The 14,601-nt window shown below is 44.7% G+C and overlaps 1 protein-coding gene across 1 annotated transcript in view; it reads left to right on the top strand.

The window, feature by feature from the left end:
- LOC144782986 (uncharacterized) overlaps positions 1 to 14,601 on the top strand; it is a 606,463-nt gene that overhangs the window by 505,957 nt on the left and 85,905 nt on the right. Inside the window, exons 12-15 of the mRNA XM_078662199.1 lie at positions 3,428 to 3,457; positions 3,766 to 3,795; positions 4,338 to 4,367; positions 5,342 to 5,371. Of these exons, the coding sequence (XP_078518325.1) occupies positions 3,428 to 3,457; positions 3,766 to 3,795; positions 4,338 to 4,367; positions 5,342 to 5,371 (120 nt within the window). The remainder of the gene's footprint in view (positions 1 to 3,427; positions 3,458 to 3,765; positions 3,796 to 4,337; positions 4,368 to 5,341; positions 5,372 to 14,601) is intronic.

Raw genomic sequence — 14,601 nt, 5'->3', positions numbered from 1 at the left:
GTGCGTGGAATAGGATACTATGAATGCTGGCTCAGTAGACAGTAGAGACACTCACATGTCTCTGACATGCGCTAAATAACAGTATAAAACACAAGTCGACAATGGAGGTACAAGAATAAAGAGAGGCACTATTTTCTTTGTTCTTCTTCTTTTTTGTATATATGGAACAATTCTGTGATTGGATTGATGTCTTTTATTAGCAATGCTCTTGTGGTCTACATACATGCAGAATTAATATGTATCACCATGAATCGTAGTGATGGAGGAATTAATCTCCAAATCACTTCTCTTTACAGATATAAAGAGTGATTTTACGGACATCACCTCTATATTTTTTGATTCTCATCATTGCGTACTTTTGGATTTATGATATCATTTGAAACTTTGGATCCTATTCCTATTTTGAAGGTGAGAATGGGAAATATTAATTTAAAACATAGGATATACTTGGTGATGGTTTATGCGATCATCATATTTTATGGTAACCGCACACTCTATACTGAGCATGCACCCCACTTGATTGGATGAGGTGACCTCTAGCAATGCACCTCCTTAGTTATCTATTGACCCTTACCACCAGCATAAATGGGACTGTTTGGATGAGGAGAATTATCATTGTACATTCTTTTAATACTCTCTCTCTAAAAACTTTTTAAATATTTTCTAACTTTGCATATAATCATAACGTGGCTAAAAGGATTTATTTAACTGTCTTCTGCACGGGAGCTTATCACTTTCTGTATAAAAACCAGATCTGTTGCTTAGAATGGGCAATCAACGTGTACATTATGTTTAGTAACGAAAATATAATATCTAAAACTAGTGTACATTCTATTTGCAGCCTTGAAAAAGCCCTGTGGGCGAAACGCGCGTCGGCTGCTGCTTATCAACAATGCTATGATTTGAAAATAAAAAAACTCATGGATCTGATTAAAGAGTGTGACTGGATCCCTTTTTGAGATTAAACATTTGGAATCCCATACTACAGTCTTGAAAGAACCTATTTATCTGTAGACCTATGAATGTGTGTTACAATAGGTGGATTATAGATATAGTGATTGGGTGTGCTCTGATATATTTTTTTGAAATTGATAGATCAGAATTCTATGAATCTCTGACTTTAGCAATATCTCAGTGGGTAGATGTTGTATATCGTAGTTAGCACCCCCTACTGACCGTTTGTACAACCAAGTAATTGCTTCTTTTTCATGACAAGTGAGTAGATGTGCGGATTAATTCAGGCAAACCCACCCTTTTGTTTGTATATTAATGATAATCGATTGATTAATGGTCGAGTTGGGTGGAGCCCAGGGAGGGTAGAGGTGATGCGATTTTCCCTGGCTTAAGAAGCACGGTTGCAGAGTTGTCCTGGCTGTCCTTGGTGCTGAAGCTGGGGCCACAGTAGAACTGGTTTTACCTCTTACATGGTGCTGATGGGGAACTGGGTGGAAAAGATCAGCAACGTAGCCACTGTGGACTTCACATGTGGTTTTGAGGAGTTCCCTTGAGGTGCAGAGTCGAGTGAAGGGGTGGTTGCTTTACTGGTGACCAGTAAGCACAACAAAAAGTTATTTTGATGTCTGGGGGTCCGGAGGAACACAGTAGCCACCTGAAACTTTGTGGAGGTCAGGCCTATGTTTCCCAAAATGCACTGGATTATCTACTTCTGAGCGATCCCTTGGAGGGTCCGATGGCAGCGATTCTTTGCTTCCAGTATGTTGTTTTAATCTGTGGTGTGCAAGGGACTAGTGGCACTAGTCTAGGGGAGTCTGGTGATTGCGGTGGCTTTCAAAGGGGTCCCTCTGTCTGGGGAAACCAAGCTTTGGTCCAGGACGAGTTGCTGTTGTGCAGTTCCAGCAAGGTTGATACAGGAGCAGAGTATCACACCTTTGATTTGTGCAGCTCCTGTTGTTTCAGTCCCAGGTCTCTTCTTGTGATCTTTGAAGCATGTCATATCAGTACTGAGGTTCTGGTGTAAGGTGTTGCCCTTAAAGCTTAGATTTAGGGGAGTTAGGGTTGTGGGTGCAAGTGGCCAATGGGCTACTAGCCCCAGCGATGAGTTTGCCCCTGAGATGACCACATCTGGGGGTGTAGGTCACCTTTTCTACCCAGAACCCTCTATTCTACCAAATGTAAAAGTGGAAGAAGTCTTCCTTAGCTGTACAGACCAGGAAGCCCATCCTAGAAGCATGGCTAGCCTTCTGGGGGTGTACACCTCCTGAATACCTAATTTTCCTTCCGGCCCGGGTGAAAATGTGCCTGGGGCAGGTGGAGGGCTGTTTCCATCTATGGGAGGTAGCCTGCTTGCATATCTCAGGTGGTGCAGTCTTTGATGCTCACCGTCTTGATGTACCACTTCCTTAGCCATCCTGTTACGGAAGGGGGTATGACCTCCTTTCCATTCAGGCCATTGTTTATGACTCCTGGGAGAGTTCACACCTCCTGGCAGGGGTCAGATTCTTGTCTTGGCGACAGCAGCTGTAAAATGGCTGCCAAAGATTAGGAAATGCTGGGGCAACCAGGTGGCCAACCTCTAAGGTAGTCACCTGGGTTCATGGCACACGGGCCTGGCTATGAAATTCATGAGATGAGGCACGTTGTTTGATACCAAACATGACATATTTAGGTAGTACAATAATGGAGCTGCCAACCTCGAATTTGCCCGGGTGCCAGCCCATGTTATCCTATGGACCTTCTACCACGTATTGTAGCCTTTAATGGTAAAGGCCACCATAGGGACACATAAGCTTGCACTCACAATTCCACAACTTTAATATAAAGCACTCTACCTCCTGGGCTCCCAAAGTCTTCCTTAGAGGTGACTGGCATATATTAAAAATAATGCATTGACTCTGACACACATGGTGAGGGCAAAGTTGAGTTTGAGCAGTTTGCACTGCTCCTGCAGCCTGCAATGGCAGACCTGATGACAGTAATTTACTTGGGTCACTCTGAGTGGTACAAACAGTTTTTCCCAGCTCTAACCACCCCTTTAACACCCATGCCCTGGGATCCACTGGTACCATATACTAGGGACATAAAAGGGGTTAAAGTCCTTGCCAATTGGGATTAACAATTCACACACATCAGTTTTAGAGATGGAGCACTGACAATGGGGCCTGGGCAGCAGGCTCCAGTGCACTTTCAGATCCTTGCCATCATCATTGGAGTAAAAAGTGTGTGGGGGTAAACCATACAAAAAGGACACTATCCTACACCCTTCTTTCAGATTCACATGGTGTAGGTTCTCATAGTAGGCATGCTTGAGCTTGATGTGCATTTCCTTCTTATTGATTCCCTTAGTGTAGGATGACATAGTATATATCGTTTGGTGTGATGGGCATTGCCTTCTTGTAGATTCTCATGCTTTCAATACTATGGTCTTCATTTCTCTGCGTTTACTATAACTTGTGTTTTGCTTTCCTAGTGATGATGAATCGTCTGACTCTCCACCCCCGTAAGTTCTGAGAGGTTCCTTATTAACTAGTTTATTTCTGGCTTTACTATATTGTGTTTTCTTTCAGTTTTTATTCAGTGGAAAGAAATGTTAAAAGAGTAATATTAAAATATCAGTTCTCACGTGACTTTGATTTTCATGCTATGAAGATTGTTTATATTACCAGGATGATGATTCTCTTTGTATACTGTATCTTTGATGGTGTGTGCAGTGCCATGTTGTGGTGTAAATTTCTATGGTGCGCAGTTATACAGTGCGACATACAGTACCAATTTTTAGACTAAATATGTTTTCTTTTTCTTCCCTAGTGATGACGCTACTGTTAGCGCTTTATCTCCGTAAGTTCTGATTAAATGAACATTCTGGTGCAGAACTCGTAGTATTGTTTTCAGATGTGTACACTCCTATGCTGCTGAGAGTTGTGACACAAATTGTAGATTACAACGATTTTAGAATCACATGGTGCATAGTTGCATGACATAGATCCAAATTGTGTGCATTACTGTAAGACAAATATTAATTTTCATGAAGGGCATTTCAATTATGAACATTCCTGTTTTGTGATTCATATATTGTGCATTACCTTTACTCTGGTGCACATTCTCATGGTGTGGTATACGTTCCCATGATATACATTTTATGTTTTTCTTTCCTTGTGTGCCAGTTGCCACTGTATACACAATAATCTTACCATGTTATATATATTCTCACAGATATCTGGTGTACATTCCATTAGAGTAAATTTCCAGGATGCACGCTTAAGTGTCTTTAAAATACCACAAATTGGGTCCTGACAAAAAATTGTGTGTGAATCCTGGCAGCACCCATCATCCACAAAGATTATCTTTAAAATAACTTCAGTGTTTTTTCTTTTTTCAAGTGGTGAAGTTCCTCCTGACTCTCCATACCCGTAAGTCGTGATAAAATCAATGTTCAGACTCTACAGCATTCTGATTTCAATATTTATTTCAGTGTAAATAATGAAGGGATTCTGCCACCGAAAAGTTAAGACACATTGGGTTGTATCCCTAGGGTCTAAAATTCCTTGGGTCTGGGGCCCTGGTGTAGCTGGTCAGAGTAGATTTACATGGTACTGCTGACACAGTGCAGGTTCCCACAGTACAGTCAAGTGTGTGTATTGCCAGGCACCTCATAATTCAACTGGTGTATATTGTCATGATGTGGTGCACACTTATACAGGGCTTACAATCCACTTGTGTGCCTTTTCATTATACAGACCCCCATGATTTTCTTGATTATGGTGCAGAATAATATGGTGTATGTCCCTATCATGCCTTTTCACATAATGTCTATTACAGTGCTGTAGAACCCCATTGTGTGGTGTACATCCCATGATGTGCACTGCTGCAGCCTTCATGCCCCTGGTGCAGTGTAGATCCCCACGCTGTGATTCACATTTCAACAGTATTTTATTGAGCCTCATGCTATTTCGTGCCTCTTCATAGCATGGTGTGTCATTCCAGGTTGGATTTAGTTTCCAGCACTATATAGTGTTCGGCAAATGTTTTAATGTGGATTGCCATGATATGATATAGAGTAAAAAAATACCATAGCATACATTCTTATTGTTTAGATTCCCTTAGTGTGCAGTCTTATGGAATGGTGTAAAATCATTAGCTTGCAGAGACAGATCACAGCTACAGACTCCCTGGGTAAATCTAGGGGATTTTCCCAGTGTAAATTCCCTTGAGGTATATTTCTCGTGTATTGGGGTACATTCCCTTGTAGACTAAGCTGTATAGCTATAGCTTCCCTTGCTGTACATTACCTGGGGGTGGTGCACATTCTCTTGTTGTAGATTCATATAGTCCAGATTTCAGTCATACTCTTTATTCATTTATGTCTTGTCATTTTCTTCCACAGAGGTGATACTCCTGCTTGCTCTCCATCCCCGTAAGTGCTGATCTGATGAGCATTTGGTAGCTGATGCTTAGCTGTACAGTTCTTAGATTGCAGTGCTTTATTTTAGACTGTTAACTTTGTTTTTAAAAAAATCATTAAAATGTGTAGGTTTCTGGTGTGGGTGCCCCTTTATGAAGGAGTCCTCTGTTTACACATAACCACACAGACCACTGCATATGAACCAACTATTCCCCTACTAGGCCTCCAAAGAAACGAGAACTTCTAAATGCCCTTGGATATTAGTTAGTGGAATGCATGTGGTATCCTGAAGCTGAAGCATCTGTTTTATGAGGGACAACTTGTGCACTTTAATGAGCTGATGGAGCAATTCAGTATCAGTATCCAAAGGCAACAATTCCTAACATTTAAATCCCTGACATGTTCTGCCCGTATTCACTGCAACTTAGTAGTAGTTGAGTCGCAAACACGTGCTGTGCTACAAACTCTCCACACTATGGAGCACGGACGCATGCTTGTTAGCTGCTGGCTGGCCAAGGCATTCGGAGACACACATCTCACTAGCAGGTCCCAGAGACTGGTGGGAAACAGAGCTGAACAGCACACTCCGCGAAAAGAAATGGGCGAGATTATTGGCCTTCCGTTCTGGAATATCTAGAAATTCTAGGTTTAACTTTACACAGTTAAATATCCGTCATAGAGCTTACCCCTCTCCAACTAATATACAGAACGTTTTCCAAGAGCTAGAGCATGCTGCCCATGGTGTGGTTCTGCAGAGGCAGACATGCTGCGCGTGTTGTGGCCCTGCCCGTCTTTGGCTCGATAGTGGGCTGCAGCCACACTTCTCCTTGTGCGATAAGAACACTCTATGTCCATGATTTAGTATAAAAGGCCATTTATTAAGACACGGTTGCAAACACTTAATTTGAACTTTGACCAACATATAAACAAATATCATCAAATTGTGTAGATATGACACTCCCACACCTCCCGTAACCACTCACACCTCAGGCCAACTTTCATTCCCAAGCCCTCATACCTTGTTTCATGCTTCCCTGTTCCACTCACTGAACTCTTCCCATATAGCCAGACTCGTCTTCATTTTCCTACCAAACATCCTCCATTGAGACTCTTTTCTTGCTCGACAAAGTAACGCACACAGGGCCAGATGTAGGTCACCAATTACCGGTCGGTAACGGCCGAAATCGGCCGTTACCGACCGGTAATTGTTTTTTGAGATGTAGGGGGCCGAATTTTACAGAATCGGTAAATTTACCGATTCGGTAAAATACCGAATCGGTATATTTACCGATTCGGTAAATCCAGATGTAGCTGGCACTTCAAAGAGTGCCACGGGCCCTTTAGGAGTCGGTATTTACCACCCAATCCTATTGGGTGGTAAAATACCGAATTCCAGTGTACATGCACATCTGTGCATGTACACCTATGCCATGTGAAACACAGACATGCCCTTAGGGCATGTATGTGTGCCACATGGCACACAAGCCTGCAATTGGGGTGCTACAGGGTGTCAAAGTGACACCCCGTTCCCCCTGCCAGGATTCGGTATTTACCGATTTGGTAAATACCGAATCGGTATTTCCCATTGATTCCTATGGGCTTCAAGGCCCATAGGAATCAATGGGAAATACCGATTCGGTATTTACCGAATCGGTAAATACCGAATCTTACAGAATCGGCAATTGAAAAAGAAAAATTACCTACATCTGCCTACTTCCAATTTACCTACTCTTAAATACCGAATCGGTATGATTCGGTATTTAAGAGTAGGTAAATCGGAATTACCTACATCTGGCCCACAGTCTTTTGTCACCTGTGCTCCGTTCTGCCCCATCCCCAGGGAGGGGATATGCCCACATGTGACTCTCCACCGCCATGATAAAGCCTATGCCGTGCAAACTGTGCTAAATTGTCAACCTCGCTGTAATACCATCCCAACTTCATCCCATATGCATGTAGTGTGAGCGGGTGGACAACGTTTTATTTTTAACAGTCCCCTGATTTCCCAGCGGTGCTCAGAGTCAGGAAGAGGCCAGACACGCCCTTCCTGACTCTTGTAGTCCCTAACTACAACCCATCCCTTCCTCCCTAAACAACCTATCTTACCCCTATCCTGTTCATGCGTGAAGCAACCCGGGGGAAGACTAGTCTGCGACTCAACTTCCCCCGGGGGCCATCATTGTGCAGATCGCTGTGGGAATTACCCCTAAGTTCATTGGAGGATTGTGCTCTAAGCTGTTTTGACGTGCAAAAAAAACACAAATTAACACCTCGATTTCTAGACCTTGATTTATTGCTCGCAAAGCGAGCAGATGGCGCGGCGATGAAAAGCTACACCCCCCAGTGTCTCAGAGTAGGAGCAGTCTATGCTGAGTGCTGACATGGAGAGAACGCGAAGAAGCCCAAGGGCTTCCTAAGCAAAATGCATCTCAGGGTGGGATGCACTCATGATCGAAATCAGTGCTTAATTTGTAAACTGTTAAGTACCAGGGCTCTGACCAGGAGGCCACTGCAGCTTGCACCACCCATCGCCCCTGTCATCACTGTCAAAAATACTACTAACCATCTCTCTTGCATGTAAATGCGACACTTCACATTATTCCAGGCCCCCAAAGCTAAGGGAATGGCTGGAGAGGCAGGTATTAGCAATTTGTAATGTATATTGTATTCCTAAACAACAGTTGTTCTGCTCATTCCTAAATTAGATGAGCAGCGCCACCATGTGGTACACTGTTCTAAGTATGGTGCTGACAATTTGGTGCCAGTGCAGAGCACCTGAAAGCAGTTAAGTGCCGGTGCTGAGCACCGGAATGCACCGGCTCAAATTAAGCACTGGATCGAATTCCAAACTACACCACAACACATGATGAATCAGAGCCACCTTACTTTTACACTTAGAGCTGAAACACACCACTCCCAAAGGGGAGGCCAGTGACTCTGTGTTCTACATATTTACCCATTGCCTGGCTTTTATCTCAATTGTGAGAGATATTCGATTGGCAGCCATGCCACCTCCCACTTGTTACTTACATATGAGCTGACTGCCTACCAGATATCGCCATACCTAATGAATGTTGTAACAATTGGTACACGGTTGAATTGACTGTCTTGCTTCCCATTTACATAACACAAGAGTCTTAGTCATGCCAGTTTTAAAGTTGGCTGTTACTAGTTTAGTATCGCCAGTATGTTATTGTCCTAACTTGGATGCAAAATGTATGTATACGTTGCAATGCTGACTCTAAAAGTGCCCAGACACTTTAGGGGTAATAAGCGATACATGTTCTGTTGTGATCTGTTTAAAGTGTGAAACAATAAAAAAAAAAAAAATTTAAATAAGGAGTCTGTTGTAGTGTGTAGGAATTTGCTGTGCACATGGTCAAAGAAAAATACTTCCTGTTACATGCACTGCACTGTTTGTGAAAGTAATTTCAATAAAATCTTTTCCTACTGACTAGACATCACTTCATGTTGATCACGTGCTCTAGTTCTTCATAAAAAGTGATGTACACTCATGAGGATAGAGTCACACATCACATAGCTAGGAGTCAGTGGCAGTGCTCTTCTTTTCCTACTCTGAGGCTGGTTCAGTTGGCAGCCACACCGCATTTAGGAAGTATCTGCTGCTGTAGGGCCGCTCCCTTTGATCCAAGCAGTGTTTAAAAACTAGTTGTAGGTATTGCTAGCGCTGTAGACAATGGGCCTTTGGAATGCAGTGCTGGTGCACACTATGATTTTTACTGGCTGGCAGGGCTTAACATACTTTCATCTTTTAATACGGATAAAGGAAGATTGCAGGGAATGGCGGCTGGTGACATTTGAAAGTGGTGGGGCGTAAAATTATTGTCATACTGAACCGCTGCGAGCGAGCCCGGCGTACCCGTCCCACTTAGGGCAAACATAGCAAACTGGCAGTTTGTGCTGGACTTTTCCCATGAGGAGCAGGTTCAAGACTGATATGCATATGACTAGGTCCAAACTAGTATTCCACAGTGAGCAAAAGAGCAATGGATTAAACCCAGCTGTCTTAACTGGGGGTGAGTGGTTGAAAAGTTTCAGCACTCCGTCCATCATCTTGTGTTTATTACAGAAATCGCAGCACTTGGTCTCTCTCTCTCTCTCTCTCGTCTTCCCTGACTCGTCTTCTCTCTTCCCTTATCCTTCTAACTCTTCTCTATCTTTCTGTCTTTTTCTTTCTTTATACTCCTCTTCTGCTCTATCTTCATCTTCTATTCTTTCTCTTTTACACTTCTGTCTCTCCCCTCTCTTCCTCCTTCCTCTTTCGTTCCCTCTCTCTTTCTCCACCTCCCATTATTTACCTGTCTTGCTCTTGCTTACTCTCTCTGCTTGCTCACTCTAGTCTGCCTCTTTCTCCTTTCTTTGTGGTTTGTATTTTCTTTTCCCTCTGTATCTCCTGTCACTCTTTCCATATATTTCTCTCTCCTCCAAGTGCTCACACTTTTTCTCCTCCCCTCTTCCACTACTTTTCTCTCTCTCCCTCCACACGCTCTATTCTCTCCCTTATGTTTCTGTTGTCGCTCTCTCACCCCTCCTGCATACTCCTCCCACCCCTTATCTTCTTGGACACAATACACAGCACCCTTACTCCATAAACTGAAGACCCAGCACTCTCTCAGTGCCTTAAACAACACATGCTTTTGAATTAATGGTATTTACTATAACAAAAGTATGAAAGGCGGAGTTGGATAACAGCGTGTAATCTGAGACAGTTTAAACCTAGAAGATTTAAAGAGCATTACAAACGTAATGTACATTTGGTAAAGGAATTATGCGGATTCTAATATGAAAAAACAATTACAATCTTCATGTGAGCGTTTATAAAGATCGCTTAGCATAATAAACAAAGTGGACTAAAACATGGCTATAGATTACTGTGCTCAAAGTAAATATGTAAATACGCGGCCTGTATGCCGACAGGTGTACTGTCCACCTGCTGTAGACAGAACAAAATTGGTTTTGGTATCAACACGCCTAGTAGTAGCTGAAGGGGAGATTTGGTAGTAGGCTCCGCCAGTGTTACCTGAGATTGAGAATACACAATAAATAAACACAAACTGTCTCATATTAACAAAGTAAAACAAGGGTGGAACACTGCTGTGGGCTAACCACACATATTATGTGTATGTGTGAAGACAAGTGTCACCGCATGTCATACACACAGAGGCATGAACAAAGGCACACAACGCCCTTCTCATTCGTGTTTGTTACTCAAGCTACTTGCTTAACACAGGTATGGTGTGCACAAAAATCCGAACCGCCTGCAGCTTGACAATATCCCTGTTGGTTAACCTAACCTCCACCAAGAGTGGTGAACCCCATCAAAATGTGTGCTTTCCACAGATAACGTCAGGCCACATAATTTCCAGATCGGAATTGCAAGACGTTTTATATGTGCATATACACGACTGACCACCTTTTAGCTCACTGGAAGTAAAAGCAACAGAACTGGTCATTTCAAAGTATCATAACATCCTCCACCAACATGTTTAAAAGCAGCAGTCAGTTACTTGAGAAGGAGTCCTTAATCCAAAAGTGTCTATAAGGTGGAATGCTATGCATCACAGAACATTACACCAATTGGAATTATAAACACCAGATTGTGGAAACATGTCCGCTCTTTGCCCCTAATTATCAAAAAAAAATCGGCACAGTTTTCATTCGTCTTCACTTCCACGTGCACACTAGAAGTAGAGAGGCCATCTTCTTCATACTAAACCCAAGAGGGCCTTTTATTCGCCTCGGTACTGGGGTCAAGGGCAGTCAGAGTTTGTTTGCAAAAACGTAACCCCATCCGGTCATTTTAACCTCAAGCTGAAATGCGCTGGTGGCAGGACGGAGCACTGTGCATCACCTGCAATTCCCAGGTTAAATGTGCCGTTTGCATGATGACATCATTCAATATTCACTTAGCGCTCTTGCTGCTTTGATCTGGAGTGATGTCCACTACAAGAATGTTACTTTTAAACAGTCTATTGGTTTGGTGCTTCCTTTAGGCGCTATACCTGCCTGCCCTGGGTATTTAGAGTCCAGAGGGTAGAGAACTCTTGCAGCTGAAGGCAGCCCATAGTGAAATGCAGGTTTATATTGAAAATATGAAACTGGGCTTTAAGTAGATCGAGTCCGTCCGGGTCTCAAACTCGGTAGTAATTACAAGCATTGTCGGCCGCAAAAATAATCGGCCGTGCCCTGCATTGAATCTCTACGTGCATTCTAATGAATAAATCATTACATTTACACTTGAATGTAAGGTACTGTTCTGTTCAGCAGAGCAATTTCTTAAAAGAAAGAGGTGCTTTCAAAGGCCTTGTAGTGTGGCCCCAGGGTGAACCCGAAAGTTAAGAAAGCTAAGCTAATAAGCTTTACAACATTCGCCGAATAAATGAGGCACAAGAAGTGCGTGCACGTAGGCCCGGATTCTGTTAAGTGCACATTCCTACTGCTGGGAGTCATCTGAAGTGCTTGCTTCGCATTCGTGGGGGCCCGGGGGTCGGGGGGGGGGGGGGGACGGATGGACCGGGGAATTAAATAAAGAAAACTTACCTGAACGCCGCCGGTCAGCGCTGCATCTTCTGTTCTGGGATCTTGGCGCCTACAACTGCTGGAGCGGAAACCCCGCCTTCCGTCCTCAGCGCCAGGATTGACACAGGGCATCGTTGCTTTCTGCCCGCCTGCCCTTTGGAGAGCGCGGTTTCGCTCTTCTTCCAGGCATGCGAGCAAGCACAAGTGCGCATGCGTGGGCAAGGCTGAAAAATGTGCCTCCGTCCCCACTCATGTGCACCTGTGTGCTGCTGCCTGCCCCAGACAATGTCTTATGCCTGTCAGTCAACATGACACAGGACCGCCCACCCCCGTCAGACTCTGAAGGGGGTGGGCGGTCCTGCATCATGCTGACTGACAGGCGTTGTCCCTCGGCGTCTTTGAACTGAAGTAAACTGAGAGTTTACTTCAGTTCAGAGCAGTACGCCGAGGGAGCTGCGTGTGCAGGCGGGGGGGGGGCAACGCCCCAACGCCCCCAATGGACGGGCCGCCACTTTCTGCAATGAGAAGCGTCAGTAGGACGAGACCCAAGTGCCACAGAAGCAGCAGGCTAGGCTGAGACATTGTGACCAGCCTTAGAGTGGTAGAGGGTGGTTTTGTTTTTTTCTGGCTGGCCGAATTCGGTATATTTTCATATTCTAATGCTGATAAGGGCTGATTGCGGTTCATATTTTTGTCATTTGAAGGGTCAGTAGAATGAGACTAAATACTCTGCAATCCGCAAGGTTAGCCCAAGACATTTCAACTAGCTTTAAAGCAATAAGGGGTAATTTCTCACTTTTTAAAATGTGCCTACAGGGCCCAAGGGCCATAGGCCGGAGGTACTGAGAGAACAAGGCAAGCAAAGGCTCTGCAGCAGGCTCACTCGAAGCATTCTGATGTCCAGAGCAGGAAATTACACCAATTGGCTACTGTTGTTACAGATCAAATGCCTTTTGCTAAAGGCGAGAGCAAAGTTAATGTAGAATGAGGAGAATTTGTAAGGGGCCAGACCGAAGAGTTCTGGAGGAAAGGTAACTTGTAGAGACATATATAAAAAGTGTTTTTCACAAGTCCCATAGGCCAGAGAAGAGCTGGGCTGCAATTGAGCATAATAAGAGCTACCAACTCTGTGCCATGCTGCTGGCCCTTCCGAAATAGTGGCAGCAGGGTAATGTTAACCATTTTCACCACATTGTCTCATTTTTACCCTGAAATATCATTCACAACTAATAATGAAAGTGGAAGTTGACTAGTGAGAAATTCTAAAAGGTCACAAAGGTGCCTCTTTAAGTAAACTAGAAAAAGCAAGGACCTCTGGAATAGAAGAAAAGTATAAGGCTTGTATGGAGAGGTGAGGACAGAAGGGTAACAAGAGGCAGGACCATCCGTTCTAGCAATATCAGGGCAGAAACCAATCAAGTGTTTTGTCTCTCATCTGTGCAGTTTGGTGAGGGCGCTAGGCCCTCATTCTGTGCATAGGTAAATGAGACACGGACACAGTGGTAGGGGGATAGGTAATGGGCCTCAGAGCACGTGCGCTCGGCCCCTTTATTGGCCAGTGTCACATGAACTGTGACGCCTGGTGGTGGGTGAGTGTTAGGTGTGCTCATTACAAAAGAACTGAGACACTAGACCGTGTCTCCTGTCAGTACATCCCTCCCAACTTTAGTTAATAAAATTACACTAACTAAAGTCCAACCTGGGGGAAAGAAAATAGAGTTCACACAAAAACCATAACTCAAATCACGACGACTCCCACGTAGTCTTCTTTACCGCCGGTCACTTCAATTGCTGGCAATGGTGTCTGTTCTTGCCTTGGCAGACTTGCGGCTTGTAAGTGGGCTGTACAGTCTCTCTCGCTCCGTTTCACATCCTGTGAATGCGTAGAAGTCCATAGCCGGTCTCAAGTGTGTTGCTTTCCGCTGGACCATCCTAGTCAAGGTGCTTGGTTCAAGCTGGAGTCTGTTCCTGACGGGATCTTCAGCTGCAGGTTATCCCTCTCACGGATACCTCTCTCTCGTGGGTGTCCCCTCTCACTGGACGACCCGGAGGCCCTTCTGCCAGGCTCCCACTGGACCGGAGGACGTGCCGCCTTGTCGCTCCAAAGTGTTGAAGGACGTCGCTACGGGCTCTCTTCTCCGTGTCCGAAGCTCCACCTGAAAGGGTGTTGTTGGCACTGGTTCCGTCGTGTGCGACCTTCGGTCTTCCAGGATCTTCAGCGCGAGCTGCAGCAGTCCGTCTCTCATTGTGGGACCCGCTGCCACCGGTGTCCCTGAGGCCTCTGCCCCTGGATTTCCGCGGCCCTTGTGTCCGTTCCATCCCAGAGGTGGATGTTGCCAACAGACCGGCCTGCTCGCTTCCGTCATTCCTGGATGACTGTCGGGTTCGCACGTGGATGCTTGCTTCCAGTGATGTTACATGTGTCCCGGTCGTACTTGTGGACTGTTGTGCACCTCTCACGTTCTCCTCGGTGTTTCCCCTTCTTGTGTGTCGTAGTGTCTTCGTCCACACTCCTCTTTGCTCTACTCCATTCCCATTGTCTTCCTGTCGTCATGCTGCTCAGACCTCTTCTCCTTTTCCTTCTCTTGGTGGTGGTAGACGTGCCACTCAGACCTCTTCTCCTTCTCTTCTCTTCTGTGGTGGCAAACGTGCCACTTAGACATCTTCTTCCTCCTTCCTTTTCGCAACGCGGTCTGGTCACC

The sequence above is a fragment of the Lissotriton helveticus genome, chromosome 9 (assembly GCF_964261635.1).
Source record: "Lissotriton helveticus chromosome 9, aLisHel1.1, whole genome shotgun sequence".
NCBI lineage: Eukaryota > Metazoa > Chordata > Amphibia > Caudata > Salamandridae > Lissotriton > Lissotriton helveticus.
The sequence above is the reverse complement of the archived record's forward strand: the minus strand, read 5'-3'. Positions and strand labels throughout refer to the sequence as shown.